Genomic DNA, 18,193 nt, shown 5'->3' on the forward strand with positions numbered 1-18,193 from the left:
TCCCTTTCACACACTGAACAAGGAAGTAAAAAAGTGCCTGCTGTTTTTGACTGTGTCCCAAATATGGAACCAGTATGTTTTAAAAGCGGTGTGTTAGTTTGAAAGTCATCGGCCTACGAACAACATTTATCACTTATCCACAGCCTAAGGGCTCATGCACACAAACGTTTTTTGCATTCCGTATACAGAACCATATATATATATATTTTTTTTTAAACATGTTTTATTGTTTTCAATAAAGAAATAGAGTATTACATGCAGAAAGATACATTGTATATCTTGTTTTCATACATTAATGTAACCTGCATGGACCTTGTATTCCCTTAACAGGGATACAGGGCAAAAAAAAATAAAAAAATAGTAACATTACAATTTAGTAATATCAAAAAAAAGAAAGGGGGAATTTTAAATAAAAGAAGATAAAACGGTAAATAAAAGGGGGAGAGTGACAAGGATTTGTAAGGTCTTCTTTACATCATACATTAATTGAGACTCTGTTAAATCGTGAATAAAGTCAGTAATGCCACGTAGCTCTAAATTTGGCTAGTTTGTTGGAAATTGAAGCGTTAATCATTTCGTAAAAACAGTTATTGTTAACAGCGTTGACTATTTCCATTAATTGGGGAGGGTTTGGTTTTTTTTCAGTATTGAGCAATTTTCATTCTGGTTGCTATATTCATATGAATTATAACTGTTCGAAAGGGTATGGGGAAGGAATCTAAATTAATAGAGAGTAGACTGAGCCATTGACAGTGAGATTGGGGTATTGCATATCTGTGTTAAGATCATGTTAATTGAGTTCCAGACGGGTCTACTTTTCCTACATTCCCACCGTATGTGTTTCATATCAGCTTCTGCCAATGAACATCTCCAGCAGACCTGGGTAGATGAGGGGTACATTTTAGATAATCTATGAGGGGTATAATACCATCTGTAGAGAATTTTCAAAATGGTTGACACATTTAGAGGATGCACACATGATGGAGAATGCAGATTCCCATTGTTCTAAGGCAGGCATCCTCAAACTGCGGCCCTCCAGCTGTTGTAAAACTACAACTCCCACAATGCCCTGCTGTAGGCTGATACCTGTAGGCTGTTCGGGCATGCTGGGAGTTGTAGTTTTGCAACAGCTGGAGGGCCGCAGTTTGAGGATGCCTGTTCTAAGGAGATATTCTTGTTTAATGCTGATTCCCATTTACTTAGCAATGGGGTTAATGGTGATTCCGATCCTTCCGTCATTAAGTTATAGCTGAGAGATAGTCCTTTGAGATTAGTCAATGGGTTTCGTAACAATCTCGTCAGTTGTGGGGTGTTAATAGACATAGGTAAACTTATCCCGGATAAAAAATTTCTAATTTGTAAGTATTTAAAGAAATCTCTGTGAGGAACTTAAAATTTCAGGGTTAATTCCGTAAATGGATTTAGGGTATCATTGGTGAAAAGGTCTCCCAATTTTTCAATTCCCAAATCGACCCAATTATGGATATTTAGATCTGAGATGCATTTCCCCATTACCTCCAGAGGGATTTCAGAAGAGGAGATATTGATGAGCTTTAATTTGGTCGTCAACAGATTCCAGAGTTCAAGTGCGGCTTGTATTGTAGGTGGGGTTTTTGGTGTGGGAATATTTTTCTGTAGAGAACTAGAGGGTCCTTTACCTCCGTTATATAGTTCTCAATTGCGATCCAATGTTTGTTCGATTTGGTTTAACCATAAAAATCTCAGTTGTTCAAAAAGGCAAGCCCTATAATATTTAATAACTGATGGACACCCTAACCCCCCTTTTGGAATAGGTAAATAAAGTATATCTGTTTGGAAGAACCATTCATTTTGATGGGTCCGCAAAAGATGCGGACAGCACTCTGTGTGCTGTCCGCATTCGTTGCTCAGTTCCGTGGCCCCGCAAAAATTATGAGGCATGTTCTATTCTTGTCCGTTTTGTCCTATTCTTGTCCGCAAAAAACGGCACGGTCGTGTGCATGAGCCCTAAGTGAGAGATGATTGTTGGGGGACAGACTTCTGGTACCCCACCATTGTCAGCAACAAGGTTCACAGAGTCCCTTGTGTGAATAGAGTGGTGTACATGTATGATCGCTGCTCCATACACTTTGGAGAGCTGTATTCAGCAGTCCTATAAAAGTGTATGGAGCAGTGATCATGTTTACGAACCACTGCTCCATTCACACAAGGGACTTGCTTGTGATCTTTGTGCATTCTAGCAGTTTGACCCTTGGCAGCCATACATTTATAACCTGTCCTGTGGACAGGTGATTGTTTGTGAGCCAGCCCTTTTAAAGGGATTGTGCCATCCATTTATATCCTTAGTTACTGGAGGTCCCAGTGGACAGACCCTCATCGATCGTATAGTCATTTCTATCCTGTGGATTGGGGATAACTTTTAAAAAATGGCAAAACCTTTGTTATATCCTACAAGTTTAGTGTATGCCTTCTGTTGGAGTAGATTGGTTGAGGTACATTGTTAATAGAAGATCATTTGTTAAACGTGTTCTAATTGCTCGATCCTACAATATTACCATGTAGGTAAAAGAAAAGGAACTGATGGAGTTGAACAAGAGTGTGAATGAAACCCGTTCAAAGATGGATGTTGCACAGTCTGAGCTGGACATTTATTTGAGCCGTCATAATACAGCATTGTCCCAGTTAAATAAAGCTAAGGAGGCATTAAACAATGCTTCAACCACACTGAAAGAGAGAAAATCCGCCATCAAGGAACTGGAGATAAAGCTGCCCAAGTCGGAGGAAGATCTTAAAAAGGTGTTTGTTTGTTTTTGTTTTTTTTAAATAATGGTAATCTGCTGAAATGTTCAGATTTGGAGTTTCTATTTGAATGATTGTGTCTGTTTTTACTAAAATGTCATCAAGCAAATTAGATTCTTCCTTTATAAGCCATGATAGATATTTAAATTGACACACTAATTCAAACCATGCATGCTCTCGTTTGTGTGAGGACCTTTTCCACTGCATGAGGATCGTTTTGAAGTTGCCGTCCGCTTGTATTCTGTAAATTGCTCTGAATATGAAGTTTGGAACCCGCACAGCCACATCTGCCACATGTGAACTTAGCCTATCTCTGAACTGCTGTGCGGAACAAGCAAGGAGACTGCCTCACATGCTTCAGTATATTGTTTTAAATGGCAAAAAAATCTAGTTGGTATGTTCTCGTTAAGTGTACAGTTTGCTTCAGGTTTTGTTATGTAACTTTCGGTACAAGTCACACCTTTCTATATCCTCAGAAAATAATACTAGCAAAATTGAGATGCCAACAAACCTCTAAGAACTAATGAAGATGACGCCTTGTATCTAATTTGTACTACAAATAAATGCCGTTTAAACTTAGTTTTCTTTGTGTTTTCAACAATAGCTAATATTCTAGTAGCATAGTGGTTCAGTAACAGCAAGGATTTGTACTCATGTGAGTGCAATACAAGAGACCTGTGATAAGGCAGGAAAACTGTAAATCATTTATGATGCTGTGAATTCTGGTCATATGAGCTGCAGTCAGTGTCTGACAACCTATGGGCTCGGTCACACGTATGTGTGATGCCCTTTGCCGTATTGCAGACCGCATATGCAGATCCACAATACACGGGCACCGTTCCGTGGCCATTCCACATCACGGATGCGGACCAATTTATTTCAATGGGTCCGCAAATCCAGAGATGGGGAATGGAGCGCTTTTTGGGGTTCCGTTCAGTGCTTCCGCGCCGCAAAAAGATAGATCTTGCTCTATCTTTTTTCGGAACGGAAGGATCGCAGACCCATTTAAGTGAATGGGTCTGCGATCCCCATGCGCCTGCCCCACGGACGGTGCCTGTGAATTGCGGACCGCAATTTGTGGTCCACAGCACGGGCTTCTCACATTCGTGTGAACAAGCCCTAAGATATGTGCAGCCAGGTAGATGTTTACCTCTTTCAGGACATGTCTGTTCACTCAGTGGAAAAAGCGTTAGACTTGCAACGTTTCTCTACAACACAAACGTTTCCTATTTCATCTTAGAGTCAAGACTTGAATATATGCTTCATAAAATATTTTTACAGAAAGAGAGTGAGTTTGAGTCACTTGTGCAAGAAGAAATGGCTGTAAAGAATGAAGTCCGAGTCATGCGTCAAAAAGTGGAAGAAGGAAGAAGTTCTTTATCTGCAAATCGTAGTAGAGGAAAAGTCCTTGATGCTCTGATTCAGCAAAAGAAGTTGGGAAAAATCCCAGGCATCTATGGGAGATTGGTATGTTTCTATTTCATGTACGGTCTCTTAAATGTATTATGGGTAAATGTAGCATTATTTGGTGGAATGAGCTTAGAATGATCCCTTTTAAAGCTCATATAATGGGTAGTAGAGCAGCACAACCAGACCTTTTAGACCATTAAAACCGGAATGTAACAGCCGCGATGGGACCGTAGATTCACAGCAGTCCAGGAACAGCAATGAAAGACTATGATCACAGCAGCATATCCAGTGCGTCATTTATTGGAAGCCTTGAGTGCACACACAAACAAAGTACGACGTTTCGGCTACGCAGTAGCCTTTGTCAAGTATACAAAAGATAAAAACTGGCAATATTAAATACAACCATGTGACCACTCCCACCACAAGTTGGAGCCAATCATTAAAAAGCTCAGCCCACTCAATATATCAGTGTGATTATAAACAGTCTGTTCTATAATCAGGCAATATGCATCATATAATCAATCTGTACCTGATACATGTATTCACCGTCCAGTCACGCTAGAGGTATTCCCATCCATCTCGGCGTCTAGCTGATCACGATGCGCATGTCAATTACGTCATCACGCGGGCGCCGTGACACAAAGCAGTCACGTGCATCATGTGTCATCGCGTCACATGATGATCACGTGCCCAACGTAAGGTCCTTTACACACATAGAAAATACAGCCAACTGAAAGGTCCTATCTCAAGACCTATCTGTTCGACATGTGTGTGTCAATGGGGACCAACACTTGTCTCCCATCTAGACAATCTCCGAAGCGAAAAGGCAAGGTTTATACTTTATCTATCTAGACACTTCATAAGGTCGAACAAATATAAAACATGGCCAATTAAATGTGATGGGTATGGGAAAGAGATTGTCTCGTCCGGTTCCGGTGGATTGAAACAATGTATCAGATACACAATACAAATGTATAAAGTGAATAGATAAGTGAACGTGGTGATCAAAATAATATAAATAAACCATAATCTACCATTAAAACCATTGTCTATAATGAGTCAGACATGAATAGAACCCTACCTATCAATACTGTTTACATTCAATTCAATATTAAGTCCCTGGGGTTGTAGTGATTGTAATGTAAAGATCCATTTCAGCTCTTTTTTCCTCAACATGCGCTCCCTATCCCCACCCCTCTTGGGGACATCAACAGAGACAATGAATCTCAATTGGCTGACAGTGTCCACAGTCAACAAAATGCTTCGCCACCGGTTTGTTCATCATTTTTTTCCTGATGGTGCTTTTGTGTTTGTTAATACGTTCCCTAATCTCCATGGTTGTCTCTCCCACATAGATCAAACTACAGGGACAGACAATCATGTAGATTACAAACTTAGACCAACAAGTATAGCATCCTGTGAGGTTATATTTCTTGCCACTGTAAGGGTGTGTCTTGTTATCTGTAGAAGTCTAATGCTCCTACTTGTGTATTTTTCACTTTTGTACACCCTTACAGTGGCAAGAAATATAACCTCACAGGATGCTATACTTGTTGGTCTAAGTTTGTAATCTACATGATTGTCTGTCCCTGTAGTTTGATCTATGTGGGAGAGACAACCATGGAGATTAGGGAACGTATTAACAAACACAAAAGCACCATCAGGAAAAAAATGATGAACAAACCGGTGGCGAAGCATTTTGTTGACTGTGGACACTGTCAGCCAATTGAGATTCATTGTCTCTGTTGATGTCCCCAAGAGGGGTGGGGATAGGGAGCGCATGTTGAGGAAAAAAGAGCTGAAATGGATCTTTACATTACAATCACTACAACCCCAGGGACTTAATATTGAATTGAATGTAAACAGTATTGATAGGTAGGGTTCTATTCATGTCTGACTCATTATAGACAATGGTTTTAATAGTAGATTATGGTTTATTTATATTATTTTGTTTTGATCACCACGTTCACTTATCTATTCACTTTATACATTTGTATTGTGTATCTGATACATTGTCTCGTCCGGTTCCGGTGGATTGAAACAATCTCTTTCCCATACCCATCACATTTAATTGGCCATGTTTTATATTTGTTCGACCTTATGAAGTGTCTAGATAGATAAAGTATAAACCTTGCCTTTTCGCTTCGGAGATTGTCTAGATGGGAGACAAGTGTTGGTCCCCATTGACACACACATGTCGAACAGATAGGTCTTGAGATAGGACCTTTCAGTTAGCTGTATTTTCTATGTGTGTAAAGGACCTTACGTTGGACACGTGATCATCATGTGACGCGATGACACATGATGCACGTGACTGCTTTGTGTCACGGCGCCCGCGTGATGACGTAATTGACATGCGCATCGTGATCAGCTAGACGCCGAGATGGATGGGAATACCTCTAGCGTGACTGGACGGTGAATACATGTATCAGGTACAGATTGATTTCATTATATGATGCATATTGCCTGATTATAGAACAGGCTGTTTATAATCACACTGATATATTGAGTGGGCTGAGCTTTTTAATGATTGGCTCCAACTTGTGGTGGGAGTGGTCACATGGTTGTATTTAATATTGGCAGTTTTTACCTTTTTTTTTTATACTTGACAAAGGCTACTGCGTAGCCGAAACGTCGTACTTTGTTTGTGTGTGCACTCAAGGCTTCCAATAAATGACGCACTGGATATGCTGCTGTGATCATCATCTTTCATCCCTTTAAAGCGAATGTCCACATTTTAGGAGGTTTTCTGAGACCTTTTAACTGATGACTGACTTATCTGCTGGTCATCAATAGTTATGAGCGAAGTAGTTGATCTGAAGTAGTTTTATTTAAAACGCTGATTAAGGCCTCTTGCACACGGCCGTGTGTCCCCCGTGTGCATTCCACATCACGGATGCAATCCCATTCACTTGAATGGGTCCGGAGATGCGGAACCGAGGCACTTGCGGAGTGCTTTCGTGGGGTGCCGTTCAGTGCATCCCTTCCGCAAAAAGATAGAACTTGTCCTATCTTTTTGCGGAACGGATGGATCGCGGACCCCATTCAAGTGTATTGCGGGCACGGCCACTACACGGTCGCGTGCAAGAGGTCTAATGCTGTTCGGAGATCTGTCTCCATACAGCATTCAAATGTACAGTCTCCGATGAGGAGAAGTCGCATAAGAAGTCCACCTGCAGAAGTCACTTTTAATTCCTACATATACATAGAATGTATTTCCTATATATTTCTTAGTCATTTTGGTGGATAGTTTTATTTATAATCTCTCAACTCTGCCCTTGTAGCATTTATGGTATTGGTGTGTGGCTAGCTGGAGCATTCTTATAGGACTGTACGTTGTCTTTTATGTGCTGCTCATCTTACCCTAACTTACAGGTTTGCTGTGTTCCCCTTCTGTCGTCATCATTTAAATTAGGGTGACCTTGGAGCAATTGATGAAAAATATGATGTTGCCATTTCATCCTCGTGCGGAGCCCTGGATCATATTCTTGTGGATACTATTGATACAGCACAAGAGTGTGTTAATTTCCTAAAGAAACAGAACGTTGGGGTAGCAACATTCATTGGCTTAGACAAGGTAACGTTCACACATTGTGAAATGATGAAAAAAATTTACTCCCTCTTGCATTTTAAGGTCTGATTGAAACAATTTTTTTCTGTTGCGGTGTAGATGAAGGTGTGGGAAAAAGGATTACACCCCATTCAGACTCCTGAGAAGATCCCTCGCTTGTTTGATATGGTGCAAGTTAAAGATGAGCACATAAGACCAGCATTTTACTTTGCGCTAAGGGATACACTTGTTGCTGATAACTTGGATCAGGCAACCAGAGTAGCCTTTCAGAAAGACAAAAGATGGAGAGTGGTGACTTTACAAGGACAAATCATAGAGCAGTCAGGTAAGCTCATCTTTCCTTCATTCTTTTTTTTCTAAAGCTAAGCAGTTGGTCTGGTCCTCGCCTATGTCTTGGTATCTGTAGAAGTCTAATGCTCCTACTTGTGTATTTTACTGATTTGCAAAGATGATATTGATCTCTACCCATTAGTTAAAGTGAATGTGTGTGTTATTTTTTTTTAATTTCTTATTTAATTTCCCAGGTACAATGACTGGCGGTGGTGGCAAAGTGATGAAAGGCAGAATGGGAAATTCTGTTGTTGCAGAATTTTCAGAGGAACAGGTTAGAGATATTGTGGTTTCTAAATGTTCACTTTAGGTGTTTAGTTTTGTTTTTATATAAATTTGTATCGATTTTGTTTTTAATGTGTAGGTGCAAAAAATGGAGGCTAAACTCAAGACTGACTCTGAAAAAGCTACAGCTATTCAAGATCGTAAGGTACATCTTGAGGAAGAGCTGACTAAACTGCGGCAGTCAACCAGAGAGATGAAAAACACATTTGAGAAGTACACTGCCAGTCTGCAGGTAAATAAGAGAGCTTTACATGGGGCAGAATGTACTGGTCATGAGCCAGTGTGAATTGGGTTCTCTGCAATCGAGCACTGCCGTTATCCAGTTTTGGTTCTGTGCAGAGCTGAGATCCTAGGTTTAAAGGGCTTCTGTCACCCCACAAAAGTCATATTTTTTTTGGGATAGTTACATTCCTTATAGCGCGATATAGGAGAATATAATCTTGTCACTTACTTTCATGCGGCCGTTTCTTTAGAAAACGAAGTTTTATAATGTGTAAATCCGGTCTCTACCAGCAAGTAGGGCGTCTACTTGCTGGTAGCCGCAGCAGAAAACCGCCCCCTCGCCGTGTTGATTGACAGGGCCAGCCGTGATCTCCTCCGGCCGGCCCTGTCGGTATTTCAAAAATCGCGCGCCTCTGTTCATTCGGCGCAGGCGCTCTGAGATGAGGAGGCTCGTCTCCTCAGAACTCCCTCAGTACGCCTGCGCCGATGACATCGCCGAAAGAGAAGACGTCATCGGCGCAGGCGCACTGAGGGAGTTCTGAGGAGACGAGCCTCCTCATCTCAGAGCGCCTGCGCCGAATGAACAGAGGCGCGCGATTTTTGAAATACTGACAGGGCCGGCCGGAGGAGGAGATCACAGCTGGCCCTGTCAATCAACACGGCGAGGGGGCGGTTTTCTGCTGCGGCTACCAGCAAGTAGACGCCCTACTTGCTGGTAGAGACCGGATTTACATATTATAAAACTTCGTTTTCTAAAGAAACGGCCGCATGAAAGTAAGTGACAAGATTATATTCTCCTATATCGCGCTATAAGGAATGTAACTATCCCCAAAAAAAAAAGACTTGTGGGGTGACAGAAGCCCTTTAAGTTTTACCAGGGCATGTTGAGCAGGTTTACTAATCTCGTCTAAAATGTAGACGGCTTAAACTTAGACACAGTCTAAAAATCAGACCACTATTAGTGGCTTATGCTGGATGAATTTGCTGCATGCTTAGACATTTGTCTAAATTTACACCACTGATTATTTTGTGCCAAAACTTTGGCCCTTGTCGTCTCATCTGAAGCCTCACCCCTTTGCCACTAAACCACCCTCCTTTGGCTTGCTAGGTGCAGTGGCTTTTTTGTTTTGTTTGATAAATGGGTCTAGGTGCATTTAGTAAATGCAGGCCATAGTTTGAATGTTCTCCCTGTGATTGCACAGATTCCTCGTGTTGAGTTGTTATGAAATTGCCCTGTGTTTACACCTGTTAGATGCAATGCACATATTTGCAGAATATATTGTATATTTTGTCTATTGCTAATAAAGTTGATGCTATTATGTTCCAGAGTCTTTCTGAACAAGAAATACATCTGAAAGCACAAGTCAAAGAGTTAGAGGTCAATGTAGCTGCTGCAGCTCCAGACAAAAAGCAACAAAGCCAAATGGAAAAAACATTGGAAACGTTTAGAAAAGGTATGTATGAGCCTATAGCTGTGCTAGTTTATTGTCCTTTGTAGCAATTAGCTCAAAATTGTGCAATTGTCAACACAGCTTCTATGATTATAAGCAATCTAATGATAGCATGTCATAAAATAATAAAAAGTCTTAAAAACATTTTTAAAAAATTTCTTTGGGGGGGGCGACCACAAAGTCACACACTTTTTTTTTTTCTTTTTTTTTTTTTTTTTTTTTGTTAATGGCACCATCTTTAATTGGAAAAGTAGGAAAACAATTCTGCATAGCTTTTTGGGTGTTCATTGTGTGCTAAAAATGGCATGACTACTTTATTCCGATGGTCAGTTCACTTATGGTGGTAACAAATATATACACTGCTCAAAAAAATAAAGGGAACACAAAAATAACACATCCTAGATCTGAGTTAATTAAATATTCTTCTGAAATACTTTGTTCTTTACATAGTTGAATGTGCTGACAACAAAATCACACAAAAATAAAAAAATGGAAATCAAATTTTTCAACCTATGGAGGTCTGGATTTGGAGTCACACTCAAAATGAAAGTGGAAAAACGCACTACAGGCTAATCCAACTTTGATGTAATGTCCTTAAAACAAGTCAAAATGAGGCTCAGTAGTGTGTGTGTGTGTGGCCTCCACGTGCCTGTATGACCTCCCTACAACGCCTGCGCATGCTCCTGATGAGGTGGCGGACGGTCTCCTGAGGGATCTCCTCCCAGACCTGGACTAAAGCATCTGCCAACTCCTGGACAGTCTGTGGTGCAACGTGACGTTGGTGGATAGAGCGAGACATGATGTCCCAGATGTGCTCAATTGGATTCAGGTCTGGGGAACGGGCGGGCCAGTCCATAGCATCAATGCCTTCGTCTTGCAGGAACTGCTGACACACTCCAGCCACATGAGGTCTAGCATTGTCTTGCATTAGGAGGAACCCAGGGCCAACCGCACCAGCATATGGTCTCACAAGGGGTCTGAGGATCTCATCTCGGTACCTAATGGCAGTCAGGCTACCTCTGGCGAGCACATGGAGGTCTGTGCAGCCCTCCAAACAAATGCCACCCCACACCATTACTGACCCAATGCCAAACCGGTCATGCTGGAGGATGTTGCAGGCAGCAGAACGTTCTCCACTGCGTCTCCAGACTGTCACGTTTGTCACATGTGCTCAGTGTGAACCTGCTTTCATCAGTGAAGAGCACAGGGCGCCAGTGGCGAATTTACCAATCTTGGTGTTCTCTGGCAAATGCCAAACGTCCTGCACGGTGTTGGGCTGTAAGCACAACCCCCACCTGTGGACGTCGGGCCCTCATATCACCCTCATGGAGTCTGTTTCTGACCGTTTGAGCAGACACATGCACATTTGTGGCCTGCTGGAGGTCATTTTGCAGGGCTCTGGCAGTGCTCCTCCTTGCACAAAGGCGGAGGTAGCGGTCCTGCTGCTGGGTTGTTGCCCTCCTACGGCCTCCTCCACGTCTCCTGATGTACTGGCCTGTCTCCTGGTAGCGCCTCCATGCTCTGGACACTACGCTGACAGACACAGCAAACCTTCTTGCCACAGCTCGCATTGATGTGCCATCCTGGATAAGCTGCACTACCTGAGCCACTTGTGTGGGTGGTAGACTCAGTCTCATGCTACCACTAGACTGAAAGCACCGGCAGCATTCAAAAGTGACCATAACATCAGCCAGGAAACATAGGAACTGAGAAGTGGTCTGTTGTCACCACCTGCAGAACCACTCCTTTATTGGGGGTGTCTTGCTAATTGCCTATAATTTCCACCTGTTGTCTATCCCATTTGCACAACAGCATGTGAAATTGATTGTCACTTAGTGTTGCTTCTTAAGTGGACAGTTTGATTTCACAGAAGTGTGATTGACTTGGAGTTACATTGTGTTGTTTAAGTGTTCCCTTTATTTTTTTGAGCAGTGTATATATAGTTTTAAATATGTTTTTATTAGTTTTTTTTGTCAAATATAAACCTTACAATATGGTGATTCAAAGGAAATTCTTATTTTTTCAAACTTTTTTTTTATATTTCTGTCTTATTCTTTGTGGAGTGAGCTATAGTTTTTATTGGGGTACATATGACTTTTTTTAATTTTCTTTTCAAGTGCTATGAGAGGCAAGGTAACAAAAAGGCGAAATGCACATTCTTACCTCTCCCTGCCCCTCTCCAGTTTTCAGATATGGCAGTACCAGTGGTTTATATCTTAGTTTCTTTTTATTCTGTAATGTGAAAGTTTGGTAATTTGAATTTTTAATGTTTTCAACTTATTTTTTTTTACGGTCATTTGATTTCAATAAAATACTGTTGCAGATTTTTACAGGCTTGATAGGAATCCAGTAAAAATCTGGTAGAATTAGTTTGTCACACCTCCTCCCCAAAAAATGTATTAAATATAGATCAAAAGGTTACATTCAACACAAAGTGGTACCAATAAAATTTACAGATTGCTCTGCAAAAAAAAAGCCCTTACATTGGTACAAAAATAAGACTTTGTGGATGTCACAATATCAGAATAAAACTGACAGAAATACCCCTGGAGTGAGCAACTAATATATTGGGCACTGGTTTGAGTTAAATACACCAATTCAGATAGAAGTAAAGGAAATCTTCCGTGTCCCATCAAAGGTACCTATTTATATATAAACAGAGCAAAAAGACACTGGTGCTCAGGCAGTAGCTGACACAAAGGCCATAGATGATAGTCTACAGAAGGCATCCTCAAACTGCGGCCCTCCAGATGTTGTAAAACTACAACTCCCACAATGCCCTGCTGTAGGCTGATACCTGTAGGCTGTTCGGGCATGCTGGGAGTTGTAGTTTTGCAACAGCTGGAGGGCCACAGTTTGAGGATACCTGGTCTACAGTGTTCACATTGGTGTTGGATCCTCCTTCCAACCTCTGTTGCAGATTCTGTCAAAAACTGTGAGGAGAAGTCCTGCGTGCAAGATTACAATAGAGAAAAAAAATATATAAAGGCAGACTCCCGAATGGACCCAGTTATAGTAGATGTGATCTGTTTGGGTCAGTCATGTGCAGAATCCGGCGCTTCTGTTCATAACTGAGCAGAAGAATGGAAATGATTAGCAGTGGTGTGAAAGAGGCCAAAAGGTTTAGGACACTCGTTGAGTAGAAAGCAGCATTAGATAAATGAATACCTTCATTTGGGTTTATGGGGAGGAGTCCCATACTGCTGAGACCCTTTCACTGAATAGACTGTAGTGATACTACTTGTGTGTTCATTTGCTTGTGGAAGAACATTATCTAAAGTTGTGATAAACATTTTTGTAATTGAAGAATTTGAGAAGGCAGCTGAAAAGGCCGGAAAAGTAGAAGCAGAAGTGAAGAGACTTCATACTCTGATAGTTGATATTAACAATCACAAATTGAAAGCGCAGCAAGATAAACTGGACAAGCTCAACAAGGAGATGGATGAGTGTGTGTCCTCTATTACAAAAGCGCAAGTGTCAATCAAGACTGCAGACAGGTAATATAACATATGTAATCTGTCCAGTGGATTTTTACTTCTAATTCATTTTATTAAGTCTTGGCACTACCTGAAGCATACAAAAGGATCTTTATTATACATGAAATTTGTAATAAACTTTTATTTATCTCTATTTATCTCTATATCTATATGTGGAATTAAAGGGTATTCAAATTTTCACATGGTCAGTTTGTTCAATTTTGTTGTGGATCGAACTCGCCATCCTTCCAACATTTATATCCCAACGGGTTTGAGTAGTTTGGTGATGTCTGGAGATTCTGATGTGAACAATGATTTAGATTCACAGGTCCAAAGACAACATTGGACTTAAGAAATCGGAACAGAAAATGTCATGCGATAGCACATGGCAGCATTCCTTATACTTTGGGTTTGTAACATCGGGCACTGATAACTTAAAATGTCAGAATGTTTGCCCCATTGCATCTTGTCATTAGGTTTAGCATTCTGCCCCGATTCATTTCGGCAGTCCATTTTTCTGATAAACAGCTTCCATAGACGGTGATAAAGGGGTTATCCAACATTGTATCAGACCTCAGAGAGTGGCTGACCTGCGGTGGTGATCATACTTACCTGTTCCCCTCCGCTGGTTTTAGTGTCTATTGCTCCACGCCCTGCTCTTCATCTCCTTGGTGCCGCAAGGGGAGCAATTCACCTATGTGATTGGCTGCAGTGGTCACATGCTCCCATTAAAGGGGTTGTCCGGGTTCAGAGCTGAACCTGGACATACCTCAATCTTCACCCCGGCAGCCCCCCTGACTTGAGCATCAGAGCAGTTCATGCTCCAATGCTCTCCTTTGCTCTGCATGTCCAGGTTCTGCTCTGAACCCGGACAACCCCTTTAACAGGATGTTGATAATAGTGCACCAGTGGTATTGAAGAGCCGGCCGTGGAGTGATAGAGACTGAACCCAGTGGTGTGTGGACCAGTTAAGTATGATCACCACTGTGGGTCAGCCACTCTGCAAAAGGGATGAGTCCCTACACAGCCTGACACCGGCAGCACTGATTGGGCAGAGTGTGCCATAACACCCAGTTAGCAATTTATTCATAAACTGGCTAAAATAAAAAACTAAGTAGGGTGGCGTGGCACTCTCGTGCTGGGGTTGTGGGTAAGAACGTAGGCTGCGCAATCTATGTATCTATAGTGTATCAGGGAGTCAAAAAGTCTGGCATTTTCTTTACACTAGTGTTCACTTTTTTTTTTTTTTCACCCCTTCTAAAAAGAAACCTCAAAAAAGCAGAGGAAACTGTTGTCCGCACTGAAAAGGAAATTGTTGACAATGACAAATCAATAGAAGAATTGTCTGAAAACTTGAAAACCCTAGAGGAAAAGGCAACAGCTGTCATGAATGAATGCAAGGAGGCCGAGGTATAGTTTTTACAATTTTCTATATTTGTCAAGCTACTCTTTTGAGAAGTAAAAGGTCCATTTTAGAAAAATAGCACACTGCTCTTTCCAGCAATCCCACAGAGAATAATTGTAGACACAATGCGCATTCTCGACCTGTAGCTTCATGCATTTCAAGGTACGGGGGCCCTATTCTTGTGAACGGTGGGGAAGGGGTCCCAGCGGTCGACCTCCAGCGATCTAATAGTTATCCCATGTCCTGTGGATCGGGAATAGATAACTTCTTATAACTGGAATATAAAGTTAATGTCCAGTTCACAAAAGTAGTAAAGAGGAGACTCCTTAGGCCTCATCCACACATTCGGCATTTGATCTGACTCCATTATTTTGCATGAGGCTTTTGAAGCATCAAATCTGGAAAGTGTGCTTGAAACATACAACGTTTCATTATATTTTTCTGGGATCATAAGGGTAATTCCACAAGCTGTGTATTTGTATGTTGAAAATTCACACCAAAAATGCTTTTAAAAACAACGCACATAAATCTGCACTATTTCTCGATTTTTGGTGTGGACGTAGTCTATAGGGGAAAACCACTACATATAAGGTAAGAAATCACACACACAGCTGACATTCTGCAGGTTTCAAAATCTGTGTGGCAGGTCAATTTCTGCAAGTAAAAAAATCAGTGTACATGAGATCTAGAAAATCATCAGTTTCAAGTGTGCTGTATTAGGCTACATGCACACGAACGTTGTGTGCATCCGTGGCCGTTGTGCCGTGTTCCGTTTTTTTTCGCGGACCCCATGACTTTCAATGGGTCCGTGGAAAAAACGGAAAATGCACCGTTTTGCAGCCGCATCCGAGATCCGTGTTTCCTGGCCGTGAAAAAAATATGACCTGTCCTATTTTTTTCACGGCCAACGGTTCACGGACCCATTCAAGTCAATGGGTCCGTGAAAGAACACGGATGCACACAAGATTGGCATCCGTGTCCGTGATCCGTGGCCATAGGTTAGTTTTTATACAGACGGATCCGAAGATCCGTCTGCATAAAAGCTTTTTCATAGCTGAGTTTTCACTTCGTGAAAACTCAGAACCGACAGTATATTCTAACACAGAAGCGTTCCCATGGTGATGGGGACGCTTCTAGTTAGAATACACTACAAACTGTGTACAAGACTGCCCCCTGCTGCCTGGCAGCACCCTATCTCTTACAGGGGGCCGTGATCAGCACAATTAACCCCTTCAGGTGCGGCACCTGAATGGGTTAATTGTACTCTCATATCCCCTGTAAGAGATCAGGGCTGCCAGGCAGCAGGGGGCAGACCCTCCCCCCCTCCCTCTATTGTAATTATTCGTTGGTGGCACAGTGTGCGCCCCCCCCCCTCCCTCCCTCTCTTGTAATAAATCGTTGGTGGCACAGTGTGCGCGCCCCCCCCCCCCCCCCCCCCCCCCCCTCCCCAGTTTGAATATCATTGGTGGCCAGTGCGGGCCCCCCCCCCCCCCCCTCTATTGTAATTATTCGTTGGTGGCACAGTGTGCGCCCCCCCCCCCCCCCCCTTCTCTCCCTCTATTGTAATAAATCGTTGGTGGCACAGTGTGCGCGCCCCCCCCCCCCCCCCCCCTCTCTCGCTCTATTGTAATAATTCGTTGGTGGCACAGTGTGCGCCCCCCATCGGCCCCCCCTCCCTCTATAGCATTAACAACATTGGTGGCCAGTGTGCGGCCTCCCATCCCCCCCCCCCCCCCCCATCATTGGTGGCAGCGGAGTTCCGATCGGAGTCCCAGTTTAATTGCTGGGGCTCCGATCGGTAACCATGGCAACCAGGACTGTTGCCATGGTTACTTAGCAATAGTACAATAGTAGAAGATTCATACTTACCTGCTGCTGCGATGTTCGTGTCCGGCCGGGAGCTCCACCTACTGGTAAGTGACAGGGTCTGTGCGGCGCATTGCTAAATGAACTGTCACTTACCAGTAGGAGGAGCTCCCGGCCGGACACGCACATCGCAGCTCCCAGGTAAGTATTAATCTTTTACTATTGTACTATTGCTAGAACTCCGCTGCCACCAATGATGGGGGGGGGGGGGGAGATGGGAGGCCGCACACTGGCCACCAATGTTGTTAATGCTATAGAGGGAGGGGGGGCCGATGGGGGGTGCACACTGTGCCACCAACGATTTATTACAATAGAGGGGGGCGGGGTGGCGCACACTGTGCCACCAACGAATTATTACAATAGAGGGAGGAAGGGAGGGGGCCGCACTGGCCACCAATGATATTCAAACTGGGGAGGGGGGGTCTGCTGCCTGGCAGCCCTGATCTCTTACAGGGGTATATGATAGTACAATTAACCCCTTCAGGTGCGGCACCTGAGGGGTTAATTGTGCTGATCACGGCCCCCTGTAAGAGATCGGATACTGCTAGGCAGCAGGGGGCAGTCATGTAAACAGTAGTATATTCTAACTAGAAGCGTCCCCATCACCATGGGAACGCCTCTGTGTTAGAATATACTGTCGGAAATGAGGTTTCACGATCTAACTCATATCCGACAGTATATTCTAACATAGAGGCGTTCCCATGGTGATGGGGACGCTTCAAGTTAAAATATACCATCGGATTGGAGAAAACTCCGATCCGATGGTATAAAAGGGACTCCAGACTTTACATTGAAAGTCAATGGGGACGGATCCGTTTGAAATGGCACCATATTGTGTCAACGTCAAACGGATCCGTCCCCATTGACTTGCATTGTAATTCAGGACGGATCCGTTTGGCTCCGCACGGCCAGGCGGACACCAAAACGACTTTTTTTTCATGTCCGTGGATCCTCCAAAAATCAAGGAAGACCCACGGACGAAAAAACGGTCACGGATCACGGAAAAACGGGACCCCGTTTTGCGGACCGTGAAAATATACTGTCGTGTGCAATAAGCCTTAAACTGAATTTTCTACACATGAAAACCCATGCGGAAAAATAGACCATTTAATTGTGTGCAGTTACCCCATGTGCCTTGATCTGCTTGTTTATAAACTTGCACATGCCTGTTAGGGAGTACAGCACATAGAAAGGGGGGGATTTGTTAAGACCAGCATTATGTATGCCAGTCTTGTTTTTTTCCTGTGCCAGTGTGAGATGCACCACAGTTAAGGGGCACATGTTGGGCTACCCATGCCCCAGAGCTGTAAATCTACTGTAATAGGAGCTGGAATAGAGTTTTGGTTTAATGTGTGCCGGTTTTCTGGCATGTGTTGTTAAATGAGTCGGGCTGCAGAAG

General features: G+C 42.8%; 1 protein-coding gene across 1 annotated transcript in view; it reads left to right on the plus strand.

Moving 5' to 3' along the window:
* The window catches only part of SMC4 (structural maintenance of chromosomes 4), a 55,893-nt gene that overhangs the window by 29,862 nt on the left and 7,838 nt on the right, over window positions 1–18,193 (plus strand). The window contains 9 exon segments of the mRNA XM_040428166.1: window positions 2,542–2,775; window positions 4,060–4,245; window positions 7,604–7,765; window positions 7,859–8,084; window positions 8,284–8,363; window positions 8,454–8,606; window positions 9,924–10,050; window positions 13,355–13,544; window positions 14,789–14,933. Of these exon segments, the coding sequence (XP_040284100.1) occupies window positions 2,542–2,775; window positions 4,060–4,245; window positions 7,604–7,765; window positions 7,859–8,084; window positions 8,284–8,363; window positions 8,454–8,606; window positions 9,924–10,050; window positions 13,355–13,544; window positions 14,789–14,933 (1,503 nt within the window).

Source organism: Bufo bufo, chromosome 4, assembly GCF_905171765.1.
Source record: "Bufo bufo chromosome 4, aBufBuf1.1, whole genome shotgun sequence".
Taxonomy (NCBI): Eukaryota; Metazoa; Chordata; class Amphibia; order Anura; family Bufonidae; genus Bufo; species Bufo bufo.